The sequence below is a fragment of the Oryctolagus cuniculus genome, chromosome 20, assembly GCF_964237555.1.
Source record: "Oryctolagus cuniculus chromosome 20, mOryCun1.1, whole genome shotgun sequence".
Lineage (NCBI taxonomy): Eukaryota > Metazoa > Chordata > Mammalia > Lagomorpha > Leporidae > Oryctolagus > Oryctolagus cuniculus.
In genome coordinates this window covers 21,984,717-21,999,915 of record NC_091451.1, presented here as the reverse complement: position 1 = coordinate 21,999,915, position 15,199 = coordinate 21,984,717, and the positions used below count along the sequence as shown (strand labels likewise).

The following is a 15,199-nucleotide window of genomic DNA, read 5'->3' as shown; positions in this document are numbered from 1 at the left end:
CCCAGCAGGTCTTCCAGCCTTCCAGATCTCCACTCGCCACACGGAAAGCAAAGGACCCTTTCAAAATTCTTGGCTGTTCGTTCACTTGTTCAATACACCATCACTGGGTGGTACGGCTCGGGCCCTGTTTGAGGTACCGGGGCTACGTACGTAAGACAGTTGTGTCCCCTCTCATGGAAACTGCAGACAACACTGTACTTATGCGCATGGAGAGAGAGCAGATGAGGCGAACAGAAGGGTAAGGGGTGCTGCTTCATACAAAGTGCGGTCAGCCTGCACCTTGTGAGCCAGGGGAAAGTCTGTGGGTTTTACATCTTTGGGTTTCCCAGGAACTCTGTCAGCGCCTCTCCGCCACCAGCCTTTGAATTCCATTGTTCCATGCGCTCTCTGAGGCCCCTTGAATGCACGCCAAATGGAAGCCCCTCGTAAAGTCGCAGGGATTTTTGGGCCAGGCGGATTGCCAGTGTTTTTAATTTCTGACCCATGCTACCCGCAGCACAGCTGGTTACTGGTGGCTGCACCAACTTGGGGTTCCACTGTGGGCAGTACACAAGAGACCATGTCTTGAAGTGCCAAGGTATCCTTGGTTCAGATATCTATCTATCTATCTATCTATCTATCTATCTATCTATCTATCTATATTAAAGATTTGTTCAATCTTTAAACAAGATGGGGTGGGACGCTACTGGAGGATTCGGGGCAGACAAGTGAAACGCTCTCGTGCTTGCAAAGGCTCACTCTATGTGGAGACAACACTGAGGGGGCAAAGGTGAACCAGGAGAGACCCACTGGGAGTTCTCACTCGAGTAAATACTGGAAATGCTGGCGGCGCAGGCAGCAGATGTGCGTCAATCACAGAGCTCACGTGGTTTGCTGATGGACTGAAGGAGCTGAGATAAAGTGAGGAGCCGGGCTGACGAGGATGATCTGAGTAACTAGGAAGATGGAGTCCCCACGGACTGAGACTGGAGAAGTCTTTGGAGACACAGGTTGGGTCCACAGGGGAGGCCTTAGAGACCAAGTGGACACAGTCAGCGTCAGCTTCCCCTGGGAACAGCAGGGAGCTGTTCGGGGAAGGGCTACGCTGCAGATACAGATCCTGGGGTCGTCACGGGCAGGTGAGATCAGGCCGAGTGAACGTCACAGAGAAGACGAGAGGTTCAAGGATGAGCCCTGGCCACTCCGGTGTCTAGGAGCCAGCCCAGAGACGGAGAAGCCAGGCAAGTGAACACCAGGAAAGCAGCCAAGGAAAGGAAAAGCGTCTCTCTCCACAAGGAAACTTAATTCGATCAGAAAAAAGTCCTTCGTACTTTCCCTGAGGAAGAAACGCTTGAGATAATCTTTTGCTCTCTAAGAGGCAGACGTAAGATTCGTCTTACTTCCATATTCAAAGTAAATTCCACAACTTACAAGCGTTAAAATCCCTAATAACTTAGCAAATGAGGCTCCTCTGTAAGACTCGCACTGGCATATGAGCCCTACACTTGCAAGTCAAGCTCTTGCTTCTGCCTAACACTAAAATCAATGTTATGGCCTAGAATGAAACCAGGGTAGTGCTAACGGTGGACGAACAGGGAGGAAGACCACCGGAACAGAATAACAAGTCCAAAGTAGACTCAGGGACATACAAAGGATGAGAATAAGATAAAGGTGGCTTTTCCAGTCACTAGAAAAGAATGCGTTTTTAAAATTTGTGCTAGTGGGGCTGGCGTTATGGCGCAGCAGGTTAAAGCCTTGGCCTGAAGGGCTGGCATCCCATATGGGCGCTGGTTCTAATCCTGGCTGCTCCTTTTCTGATCCAGCTCTCTGCAATGGCCTGGGAAAGCAGTGGAAGATGGCCCAGGTCCTTGGCCCCCTGCACCCACGTGGGAGACCCAGAGGAAGCTCTTGGCTCCTGGCTTTGGATTGGCACAGCTCTGGCCATTGCGGCCATCTGGGGAGTGAATCAGAGGATGGAAGACCTCTCTCTGTCTCTACCTCTGTCTGTAACTCTGTCTTTCAAATAAAATAAGTAAAGTAAAGTAAAATAAAATAAAATAAGTAAAGTAAAATAAAATAAAACAAAACTTGTGCTAGGACAACAGCCACTCAGAAAAGCACAACACTGGACTCCTACTCCCTGTCGTTCACCAGAATAAATTCCACATGGTTCAGAGATCTACATTTTAGAAACAAAACTTAAGGCAGTTTGTTTACTCCCAGCAAAGAAGAAAAAACTGAAAATGCACATATGTACACCTGCTTCTGCAAACTGAAGGGCAGGATTGACAGACCAGAGATGAGCGGATCATCTACTACGGGGGACGGAAGGGGGTGAGATGGAGGGATGAGGAAGGAGTCCGAGATCGCCAAGTGTACCTCTCTCTACAACCATACCTTTTGGTCCATGTAAATGCCATACATCTTCAAAAGTAAATTAAATAAAAAAGATGGAAGAAAACCTTAAAATTGAACACAAACAGAAATAAATAAATCTGAGTATTAAATTGGAACCTAACCCACACAGGAAAGAAGCCAAGTAATTCTGATAACAGTATTCTGAATCTTAGTGTGATAGAGTCTAAGGACAGAAAGAATGCAATAAAATCTTGAGTTTCACTTAGGAGATTCCTTACTGGAATGACATTTGTGTCGGGATTATGAAACTACTTGTGCACACTGAGGGATACGGTGTATTTCGAAACACACATTTCCTCGCTCTGTCCTCGCTCTGTTCTGAGAAAGCCCAGAAGCAAGAATCTCCCAACAGCAATGAACGGCGCATGTCCAGACCTTGAATTGCAAAGAGTCTCCAATGCAAGGAGACTCACCACGCTCCTGGAGAAGTGGTTGACTCCAGACTGGAAAAGGAAAACACAAGTGATTGCAGAATTATCTCCCTCTCGCAGAAAGCAAGCAAATGCTCAAAAACAAATGGAGAAGACCAAAGGCAAAGGGCCAGCTTGAAGGAGCTCCCGCTGGCCAAACTTGGAATAATAATAATAATAATCATTATTATCACAGAAACAGAAAACATTATCCACAATGATGGAAACTGATTACAACACAATAAACAATAAAAATCCCATGAGTCCATGATCTGAAAAAGAGAGAGCAACAGAGAAAGGGAAGAAAAAGGAAAAATGCCAGGCAATTAATACAGAATAAATGATGGAATTAGAAAAAGCTACATTTTACAACCCTCAATATAATAATCATTGATTTGGGTTAGAGCCCCGGCCCACAGCGTCGGCATCCCATATGGGCACTGGTTCGTGCCCTGGTAGCTCCACTTCCAATTCAGCTCTCTGCTAAGGCCTGGGAAAGCAGTAGAAGATGGCCCAAGTCCTTGGGCCCCTGCACCCATGTGGAAGACCCAGAAGAAGGTCCTGGCTCCTGGCTTCTGGCTCTTGGCTTTGGATCAACGCAGCTCCAGCCATTGCAGCCAACTGGGGAGTGAGCTAGCAGATGGAAGATCTTTCTCTCTCTCTCTCCCCTCTTCTTTCTATATTTCTTTCAAATAATAATAATAATAAAAGATAATAACCACCAGCATCTATGGAGTGCTTCCTAAAGGCTTCTCTCTCTTCTGCACTCTTATGTGGCTGCAGTCACTTAATTCTCACCAGAGTCTCTGAAGAGTTATTTGTGACCCCACTGCAATGGTGAAGGAACTGAGGCCAGAGGGGTTAAAGCGCTCTCTCAAGGTCCCTGAGACAAGGAGTGGTGGGGGTAGTGGCTCCAGAACCCACAGCGTTTAGCCACTGTCTAAGCTGTGTGTGTCTGGGGGGATGCAGGGGAGGGGACTCAAAGAGTAGCAACAGTCGTGCTGTGGACAGAATTCCCTGTGACCCCTGCACCACCTCCAGGGAGCACTAGCGCGTCCACTCCAGGGGCTCAGCCACTGTAAACGCCTCGTTCAGCATCAACCAGCAATGGGAGGATGGCATGTGCATGGCAGCCGCACACTGCAGCCCTACGCAGGGCAGGAAGTGTCGCCACGGGGCTGGTACTGTGGCACAGCGTGTCAGGCTGCCGCCGTGATGCTGGTGTCCCAGAGGAGTGCTGATCTGTGTCCCAGCTGCTCTGATTCTGATCCAGCTCCCAGCCAAGGTGCCTGGGAAAGCAGAAGATGACCCAGTACATGGGCCCCTGCAGGCAGGTGGGAGACCCGGAAGAAGCTCCAGGCTCCTTGCTTCAACCTGGTGCAGTTCCCGCCATTGCAGCCATTTCGGGGGTGAACTAGCGGATGGAAGACCTCACTCTGTCTCTCCTCTCTCTGGAATTCTGCCTTTTAAATACATAAATAAATATTAAACACAGACACACACACAAACATGCGCGCGTGAGCACTGTGACATTTGACTGTTCTTCCCAGGAATCTTGAGACAAGTGGACAGGCTGAGGGGATAATACTGGAGGGTCGAGCACCAATCCTTACAGACCAACTTGAGAAAACACAAGACAGCAACGAGGCGCAGTGATGGCAGCCCGAACAGCTCTTATTTATGAATGAACACTGTCGGCACTGTTACTACAGAGCTCAGGGGCAGTTTCTAACAGAATTCTATTTTGTTTACAAAATGACTTTAAGAAAAACACAGAGCACCACGGCTCACTAGGCTAATCCTCCGCCTTGCGGCGCCAGCACACCGGGTTCTAGTCCCGGTCGGGGTGCCAGATTCTGTCCTGGTTGCCCCTCTTCCAGGCCAGCTCTCTGCTGTGGCCAGGGAGTGCAGTGGAGGATGGCCCAAGTGCTTGGGCCCTGCACCCCATGGGAGACCAGGAGAAGCACCTGGCTCCTGCCTTCGGATCAGCGCGGTGCGCCAGCCGCAGCGCGCCGGCCGTGGCAGCCATTGGAGGGTGAACCAACAGCAAAGGAAGACCTTTCTCTCTGTCTCTCTCTTTCACTGTCCACTCAGCCTGTCAAAAAAAAAAAAGAAAAGAAAAAAGAAAAACACAGAATACTACAATGTGGGTGAGCTCTGAAAACATGCAGAGCGCAAGAGGCAAGTCACAAAGGACCACACGATGCGAGATTCCATATACACCCAATGTGCAGAACAGACAAACCGCAGAGACGGAAAGCTGCCTGGGGGTGCCTAGGGCAGGGGAGCGGGGAGGGCCACAGCAAGTGGCCACCAACAGGTCCAGGGTTTCTTTGGGAGAGGCAGTGATGAGAAAATGCTCCCAGACTGATTAGGTTTGCACAGCTCTGTGACTACCCTGAGGACGACTGAAGGACGTGAACTATACGGTGTGTGAGTTACACCTCAATAAAGCTATTACGAAAGATAATGCAAGAGCACAGCTGTGAAGCCCCCATCCCACCCGCGACGGCCTGGGAGCCGCTGGTACTCACGCTGGTGGTTTCGAGGAGTCGTCAGCCCAGCCTCCGTGCCTCCGAGGTGGTTTGGGAGGGGGCTCCTGTGGGGAAACAGTGACAGTGACAGTGACTAACGTCACTCAATGCTGGCAGAGGTTAAGGCCACCAGTGCCAATACCCAGCTCATCAAAGCCTTCTGAGTAGGTTTCTGGTTTACTGCGAACACGTGCTGCCTGCACACCCACATGACAGGTATGTAAACCGACAACATGTTTCTGGAGGTCCGTCTGGGATGTCCACTGGAAGGCTTAAGAACACTCAGGCTCTGCGAGCCGTCCATCCCAATCCCAGGGATCCACCCCAAGGCACGCATCAGAGCGGACCATGATTTATTTCTGAAGGGTGACCAGTTGGGAACGACTGAAATGGCCAGCAACAAGGCCACGAGCCAATGCAGGGACACACGTGAAAACAGCGCCAGGCGGCTGAGGAAGGCTGCGCTGCAACGCACACCAACGGGTAAGGGAAAGCCCGATGCATCTTCATTTCCTAGGGTTTTGTGAAAAGATTCACACACGACACTCAGTGTTGAGCATCTGTGTGCACGAGACGCGGAGGGGACTCAGTTACAGGCAGTCCGAATCTTCCTCCTCTGTGCTATTGTGCGTTTTCCAGGTTTTTTTTCTTTTTTTTAAGAAAATAACCTGGACTACTTTTATAAACAGGACAGTAATAGAATAAAGATGCAAGAGTGAGACTTGCTTTAAAATCATAAACTAAATCAGCGGGTTAAAAATGTACTCCAGGAGGCGCTCAGCAGCGATGGGCACGTGCAGACACCCATACGCACGCACCAGTTCCGGTCTAGCATAACGCAGAAATAACAAGGGAACAGCAGCCGCTCCTGAGTCATTTCAGTTGGATAAAACACATAGAGCATTTCCTTTTTTAATTACCCAGGATTCTCCCAGGACTGCTCTTTGAAATATCCATTTTATTTTTCTGAGAACTTCATATAAGTATTGCGTGGGGTCTAAGAAAGTTCTCTGATAAGCAGACCAAAACAGAGGTCGGCAAAGCTCTCCTCTAAAGGCTAGGAGGCAGGCGTTTTTCATTTTGTGGGACATGAAGTCTGCTGCAGCTCTGATACTGGAGAACGACAGACAGCCATGGATAACAAGTAAACAAGTGAGCAGAGCCATTCCAATGAAACTTCACAGAGAGGCAGCATGGTTTGCTGACCCCTGGGCCTTGGCTGTTCTGTTGTTGCTCCCTTTTTTAAAGTCTAACTTCAAACTTTTAAAAGAAAACACCCTCCCACCAAGCCCGGGTATCTCTATACTTTTGATAGTTTGATTTCACACCATGATCCACGCTCTTTCCTGCCAAGGACGTGCTCCACTTACATACAAGGTCTTTTTGCAGAGGGAGCCAGATCTGCTGGAAATGACTTACCGAGAAGATCCAAGTGTCGAACACTTGGATGCAGCTTAACTCCTGGGAAGTGGAAGTAGCACTTTAGAGAAAACAAACTTAAATTTTCTATGCAAGGGGCCGGCAACAGAGCTACTTGAGGGTTCTGTGTATCTCCGTGAGAAACAAGGAAGACACAGGAGTGGAAACGCAGTGTTCGTATCTGCAGGGGGAAACTCATGATGCACCACGCCCCACCACTGCAGGTGGTGCACCTGCCACCCATGCCCGCCCATCCCTAGGCTAGAAGGGGAAGCCTCACCTTCCATGACCCTCTGTTTCTTTAAGACATGGCTGGCTAAACCAGGGAAAGTCTTGGTCTGACCGGATCAGAATCAACTGGACTCCTTGTCCCAGGATCTGGAACTAAACTAGAGGCTAATTTGTTCTGACAACAATTGCAACTGCAAGGACCAGTTCCTGTGAGAATAAGCCACAAAGAAGCCCAAGTCGAGCATAGGCAGTGCTGTGGTTTCAGGGTAGCTCCTCAGACTTCCTGCGCTGGAACCTTAAGTCTCCAACGCAGCAGTGCTGGGACGTGTTTGGAGGCCTTCCTGAGTGGCTCAAGGCCTTTATTTATTTTTGAAAGAGTTACAGAGAGAGAGAGAGAGAGAGAGAGAGAGAGAGAGAGATCACCCATCTACTGTTTCACTCGCCAGATGGCCGCAATGGCTGGGGCTGTGCCAGGCTAAAGCCAGGGGCCAGGTGCTACATCCAGATCTCCCGCAAGGGTGGCAGGGGAGCCACCTTCTGCTGTTTTCCCAGATCATTAGCAGGGAGATGGACTGGAAGTGGAGCATCCCGAACACAAATCGGCACCCACGTGGGTGTCAGCATTGCAGGCAGCAGCCTTACCCAGCCTCGCCTGCTATGCCACTACACTGGCCACCGTCATCACCATTATATCTAACATCAGCATATGACAGGAGAGATCATGTAGAATAAAATGTACAGTCACACTGCGGGGGAAGCATACTCTTCCAAGCCTGTCACTTTGACTTCCGGTAGACACTGTGTACTTAGTTAACGGAGTTGCCTAAGCATCCAAACACCAGAACAGTCACTATCCTCCTAGACCGCAAACCCCCAGAGGGCCATGGCTATCAGCCGTGTGCGAAATCCCTTCTGCCTAGAGGGAACACAGAGCAGCTTTTCCTCTCCCGCATGTCCTCTCCCGCTCCTCCCATTACAACACGGCACCAGGAGCTTCAAAACATGTAGGAGTCATTCCTCCAAATCTAGTGCAGTTTAATGAGGAGTTCTGGGGCACGCGTTGTGACACAGCAGGTTAGGCCACCACACGGGACACCCACGTCCCGCATCAGACTACCTGGTTCAAGTCCTGGCTACCTGTATTTCCAATCCAGCTTCTTGCTAATGTACTTGGGAGGTAGCAGATGATGGCCAAAGTACTTGGGTTTCTGCCACCCACATGGGAGACCTGGATGAAGTTCCTGGCTCCTGGCTTCGGCTTGGCCCTGATGTGGCTGTTATTGGCAATTGGGGAGTGAACCAACAAATGGAAAATCTCTCGTGTGTGTGACTCCGCTTTTCAAATAAGTAAATTTTTTTTAAATTTTTTTTTAACTTTTATTTAATGAATATAGATTTCCAAAGTACAGCTTATAGACTACATTGGCTTCCCCCCACCCCCCGATGACTTCCCTCCCACCCGCAACCCTCCCCTTTCCCGCTCTCTCTCCCCTTCCATTCATATCACGATTCATTTTCAATTTTCTATATATACAGAAGATCAGTTTAGTATACATTAAGTAAAGATTTCAACAGTTTGCACCCACATAGAAACACAAAGTGAAAAATACTGTTTGAGTACTCGTTATAGCATTAAATCTCAATGTACAGCACATTAAGGACAGAGATCCTACATGAGGAGTAAGTGCACAATGACTCCTGTTGTTGACTTTACAAATTGACACTCCTATTTATGGCATCAGTAATCTCCCTATGCTCCAGTCATGAGTTTCCAAGGCTATGGAAGCCTTTTGAGTTCTCCGACTCTTCTCTTCAAATAAGTAAATCTTTAAAATAACGCCAACACATTTTAAAAAAGTAGTTCTGAAATTGAAGAGTTTTTTTTTTTTTTTAATCTAACATTTGAAGCTCTCAGGAGTGGACACATACTGCTTTATGTTTTTTCTTTTTTAAAAAACTTATTTTTTATTTATTTGAAAGGCAGAGTTAGAGAGAGGATGAGAGACAGCAAGAGATCACCAGCACCCATATGAGATGCTGGTGTAGCAGGTGGAGGTTGAACCTGCTAAGCCACGGCACCAGTCCCCAGCAATGGACTGCATAAGCTACAGCTCATTTTCCCCAGAGGCTGAGATCACTGGGAAAGAGAGATCTGCCACAAAGTCCCTGGATGAAAATGAAAACGGGGCAGGGACCGTAGAAACCCTCTCAGGAGCAGGGGCAGGCGTCTGGTGCAGCAGTTAACACACCACTTGGGGTGCCTGCATCCCATATGGGAGCGTCTGACTTGGAGTCCCCACTCCACATCTGGCTGAGCTTTGTGATAATGCACACCCTGGGGGACAGCAGATGATTGGTCTCTGCTACCATGTGGGAGACGTGGAGTGAGGTAAAGGCTCCTGGCTTGCCCCAGTGATTGTAAGCATTTGGGGGAGGGAACCAGTGGACAGAAGGTATCTCCTGTCTTCTTTTTCAAATTCAATAAATACAAAAATAAATTTTTTTGAAAGGAAATAAATCCTCCTTGCTCCCTACTGGGAGTCGGCAAACCTCAGGAGAGAGTGCTGGGGCAGGTGGGAGATGAGGAGGTTCAGGCAGAACTTAGTTCTCTGCACAGCAGGGCTGGGGCATTTAGGGGGAGACGTCTGACACCTGACAGATTCAGTGGTCTGAATCCAGGGACCTGAACGGTTTCTGTAAATACCCCCTACCATCAGCCTTGTTAGGGTCACCCACAAATACCCTTTCTGGACAAGACAAATTTCATTAACCAAGTTATAAGGCTGTTCCCTGCATTGTCCTATGTGCACTGAGCCAGAAGTAGTAGATGTCAGCCCTGTCCCAAATCTTATCCAGCTCAACGAGGCCAAGGAGAGACGGAATCCAGGTGTGTAGGTGTGTCAGCTTTGTACAAAACCCACCTGATCAGAAGTCAAGCTTCATCTGAAACCCAAGAGGCCCCACTGAAGGCAGGAGGCACAGGTCCAGGGGTCATTCCAGACACAGGCCACAGCCAGGGTCAATGGCGAAGCCCTCAGCCATGGGACAGTTCCATCCAATTCGGGATTCATCATCTGCTGCCCCAGGCCCATCAGCAGGATGCTGGAGGGGAAGTCTCAAGTAGACAGGACTCCAACTGGTGCTCTGATACGGTACACGGACACCCCAAGGAGTGGCTTAACCATTGTGCCACAGGGCCTGCCTAATTCTGCAGCTTTTTGTCACCCTGGGTGGTGGTGACTGTGCCACTTTCTCCTGGGGCTTCGTCAAGAGAGTGCCCTGACAAGAATGCTACACAAGGGCATTTCAAAAAGTTCACAGAAAATGGAATTAAAAGCTAAGTTCATTTGGGGGAAAATATTTCTGAAATTGTATATATGAGTGTTCTTCAAGAAGCTAATGGAAACGTGTATTATGCAAAAATTTGTGCATGGATTTCAAAACTTTCTGCACCAGAATATTTTCAAATTCCATTTTCCACAAGTTCTTTAAAATTTTTTACACCAATTACTTAAAAGGCATTGCTTAGGGGCCGGCGCAACGGGTTAACACCCTGGCCTAAAGCGCTGGCATCCCATATGGGTGCCAGTTCTAGTCCCGGTTGCTCCTCTTCCAATCCAGCTCTCTGCTATGGCCTGGGATAGCAGAAGATGGCCCAAGTGCTTGGGCCCCTGCACCCATGTGGGAGACCTGTAAGAAGTTCCTGGTTCCTGGCTTCAGATTGGCGCAGCTCCAGCCGTTGCGGCCAACTGGGGAGTGAACCATCGGATGGAAGACCTCTCTCTCTCCGCCTCTCCTCTCTTTGTTACTCTGACTTTCAAATAAATAAATCTTTTTTTAAAAAAAGGCTTATTTACTTATTTACAGAAGTAACACTTATTATTTAAAAGAGATCTCCCATCTGCTGCTTTACTCCCCAAATGCCTGCCAACAGTTGGGGCTGGAGCAAGCTCAGGCCAGGAGCCGCACTCAACCTAGGTTTCCCACACGGGGTGGCGGGGACCCAGTGCCTTCAGTCTTCACCTGCTGCCTCCCAGGGTGCACACGAGTAGCAAGCTGGAATCAAGATCAAAGCCAGGACCTGAGCACAGGCACTCTGAGAGGAGATGCAGGCAACCTGCTGACACAGACTTCCTGAAGTGCCCTCACACGTGACTGAAGGCCAAACAGAACTGCGCCCACTCAGGAAGTGCTGAGGAGGAGCCGTCCCAGGAGCCCAGGGAGGAACATGGGCCTGCTCGGCCCTGGGAATGGAAAGGAAAAACATTCCAGAAGAACGTGGTCCGAGGGAGACAGCACCTAACACTCCTGGAGCCAACGTTAGTACCTGGTCCTGTATCGGTAAGGGTCCCTGGGAAAACAGAGGGGCTCTGAGCCCCTCAGCATCCATCACTTAGCAGTGCAGGCCTTAAGTGGAAGCTGATGCAACCTGATAATAACCCAGCAGCCTGAAATTAAGTGCAAACGATCTGTCTGAAACGGAAGTGGACGACTGGCTGGGAGCAATATAATTTAACCGGCCTGGGTCGGGGGTGGGAGGCCCTTTGGCATGGACAGCCCAGCCCCTGAATGCCTGGCTGCTCTAAGGCTCTGACGACATCTAGACACCTGGCCAGCTCTGTTTCCAACAGTCCCACGGCTCTCTCCCCAGGGCAATCTGAAACACGGGACACACACCTAGACCAAGCCGCTGTGGTCACTCCTTCGAGGGCCAGCTGCCAGAACTGCAGTGCCCTCCCTTCCAGGAGGTAACGGGCCAGATGATGATGGCCTGCAGGAGCTGCAACGCCCTGCGGGGCCCAGGGAGCAGACGAAACGCTGCAGTCACAGATCTTCCCACCGGGGTCCTTGCTTTCCCGCCCATCAGGGCAAGGCAGGCCCAGAGCAGACACAAACACATGACTTACTTTTTTCTTGAATCTTGGGTGGCCGAGGGTTCTATATAACGGAGCACTCATTTAAAGGAAAAAGAACTCAGTCTTGCTCCATCCTGGAAACTGGACACATGCTCTTTGGGCAGGCTAAGACAGTGGTCTCTCTCTTTTTTTTTTTTTTTTTTTTTTTTAACCTGGAGCCCACCAGAATCTTCCCTGGCCAAACAGCTGGGGAGACGCTGCCAATCTGCTTTGGGAGAAATCGATTTGCTATTCCTAAGTTAGAGAGGAGGGGGGAAAAACAGGATGGGGGAGAGGGGTTAGCGCTCTAGGGACCTTAAACGCTAGAACACATAGAAGGCCTGGTCCTGGAATTCAAAAGTCCTGGCTTATTCTTTACATTTCTCTGCTCTGAAATCCAGAGGCACAACAGCCCCAAGACATCGCTGGAAAAACCACTTCCAGTTCTGGCTGACTACTGCCAGGTAACATCACCCAGACTTGTCTTCCAAAGACAGAGTCTTGACACACGCGAGAGGGCGCGGGTACCCGGAGGCAGCGCACCCCTCGGTCCTCTCCCGGCGCTGCAGCCCCGTCTGAGTGTGGGAAATGAGCATGGCCTGACGGACGGAGGGGCAGGACCCTGCATAGCTCCTGGAGAGAAGCAAAAATGTGCTTGCTCCAAAAATAAACAGGGGGCAGGAGCGGCTGTGAGTAAGGAGTGGGAGGCACGTGACTGGCGGCCGCAGTCCTGAAATACCAGCTTTCTACAGAAAGGAGCCTGTGACAGGCAGGGAGCGGGAAACTCAGGAAATGGCCTCTTTATATGGTCTCATCCAAATGGGCCAGGATTCAACCAACTGGAATTACCATGTCAGAGAGCCTTTGGGGCCAGGCTTGTTTCTGATCTTTATATGGTTCCCCCAGATTCTTAAGATGCCGAAACAGAAAAGATGCTGGAGTGCCAAAAAAGGAGCCTTTTGAGTTTAGAAACGTCTCACCCACGCTCCAGGGTCCTGCAGCAACCTCACCCCCAGCCCCCAGAACAAGCACCGGGCTCAGAGTTCTGAATCCAAAGCTGCAACCTGTTGCAAAAAGCCAGTGCACATGTGTGCGCGCTCACACACACTCCCAGAGACACACACACATGAACACCCGGCACAAAGGCATGGGATAAGGCACAATCTACAGCAAACTTCCCACCCTGCCGTCTCCCAGCTTCTGGGAGCTTCCAGCTCCCATGCCCAGACTTCCTTTACTCCCAAAAAGCAAACTTCCCTGCCTGTCCCCGGTGATCCGAGAGGAGCCCCAAGAAGGCGGTTCTTTCTGAGCTAGACGGCAGGGAAGACAAACACTCAGCAAAACAAATGCATCCCACACAGGGCGGCAGCTGCACCTTCTCCCATCTGCCCGCCATGCACAGCCCCATCTCTCCCAGTTTCACCCCGGGTCTATAATGAATTCATCACAGGCCTAAGTTTTCCCACGGTGCATTTAAGGTCATGGAAGCTAACGGATCATCCAAGCTTTGAACTGAAGTGAGCTGAGTAAACACAGTTCTCTCAAGCTGAAGTGGCCAAATCAGAAGGCAAATTCTATTCCGGTATAAGAAAAACCGGATCAACAGATGCCAAGACCATTAGGCAGGCATTGTGGCACAACGGTTAAGCCACTCCTTGGGGTGTCCGTGTACCGTATCAGAGCACCAGTTGGAGTCCTGTCTACTTGAGACTTCCCCTCCAGCATCCTGCTGATGGGCCTGGGGCAGCAGATGATGAATCCCGAGTTCCCAGCACCTATGTGGGAGACTCATAGGGAATTCAGGCTCGGCCCCTGGCTTCATCCTGGCCCAGCCCCAGCTGTTGCAGGCATTTAGAGACTGAACCAGAAGATAAAGGATCCTCTGTCACTCTGTCATTAGGTAAGCTAAATAAGTAAATCTTACTGAAAAATAAAGCCATCGGTTGAAATGCCAGTCAAGAACTGGGCATTCTCATGGTGCCAAGAATTGCCCAATGCCTTCATGTCCTAGCAGGGGTAACTGCCGCCCGAACTCGGTGATTCAACACGGTACGCTGCCACCAGAGGCACGTGGCATCACCCAGGAAAAATTCCTGCCAAAAGTGTGCCGCTGCCATCTAGCTAAGGCTTCCCCCAGGTCCCTGCTCACTGGAAATCAGGTGAGAGCGGTAAGTCAAATGTTGCTAGGAAGGAAGAATCAGACAAATCCACAGCGTGGGAGACGCCACACAACAGCTGGCCAGCCCTGTGAGAGTCAGCGCCACTATGTGGGGGTGGTGGGAGGAGGCTGGGGACTGTTCTAAATTCAGAGACTGAGAGATAAGCATAATGGCATGGTTTCTGATTGGATCCTGGTCTGAAAAAAAAAAATAGCTACCCTAAAGACATTATGGAGACAACTCAGGGGCATGAAATTAGAGTAGACAATAGATGATGCTAGGAAACTGTGAGTGCTATTAGGTGTAGAGTTATGATTTTCTAGGAAACGTCCTTTTCTGAGATACATGCTAAAGTATTTAACATAAGTGGTATAATGTCTGTAATTTAAGATTTATTTATTTGAAAGGCAGTTACAGAGAGGCAAAAGCAGAGAGAGAAAGAGAGACCTTCCATTAGCTGGTTCACCTCCCAAATGGTGGCAAAGACCTGAGTTGGGCCCATCTGAAGCCAGGAACCAGGAGCTTTTTCTGGGTCTCCCATGCGGGTATAGGGGCCCAAGCACTTGGGCCATCTTCTACTGCTTTCCCAGGCCATAGCAGAGAGCTAGATGGGAAATGGAGCAGCTGGGACTCAAACCGGGGCCCATATGGGAATGCCAGCACTGCAGGTGGCAGCTTTACCTACTATACCACAGCGCTGGCCCCTGTAATTTGTTTTCAAATAATTTAGCAAAAATTATATAAAATTGGGGCTGGCACTGTGGTGTAGTGGGTAAAGCCACTGCCTGAGGAGCCAGCATCCCATATGGGTGCCAGTTCAAGGACCAGCTGCTCCACTTCCAATCCAGTTCCCTGCTAAAGGCCTGGGAAAGCAGCAGAAGATGGCCCAAGTCCTTGGGCCCCTGCACCCACAGGGGAGACCTGGAGGAAGCTCCTGGCTTCGGATAGGTCCAGCTCCAGCCGTGTGGTCATCTGAGGAATGAAACACTGGATGGAAGACCTCTCTCTCTCTGTCTCTCCTTCTTTCTCTTTCTCTGTAACTCTGCCTTTCAAAAAAATACATAAATCTTTTAAAAATTATATAAAATGTAAACATGTTTTCAAATCTCTTATAAATTCAAGCAAATATGGGGCAATGCAGGTGATGTTCATTG

At 49.6% G+C, this 15,199-nt stretch overlaps 1 protein-coding gene across 4 annotated transcripts in view; it reads right to left on the bottom strand.

Annotated features, from left to right (window-relative positions):
* The window catches only part of IFT43 (intraflagellar transport 43), a 92,688-nt gene that overhangs the window by 53,675 nt on the left and 23,814 nt on the right, over positions 1 to 15,199 (bottom strand). For 2 of the 4 annotated variants that reach the window (XM_051826001.2, XM_008272014.4), the window contains exons 3-4: positions 5,342 to 5,406; positions 2,811 to 2,840 (exon numbers count right to left, since the gene is read on the bottom strand). In XM_051826001.2, coding sequence (XP_051681961.1) covers positions 2,811 to 2,840; positions 5,342 to 5,406 — 95 coding nt within the window. The remainder of the gene's footprint in view (positions 1 to 2,810; positions 2,841 to 5,341; positions 5,407 to 15,199) is intronic. The other 2 variants (XM_051826002.2, XM_008272015.4) reach the window with 1 other exon arrangement.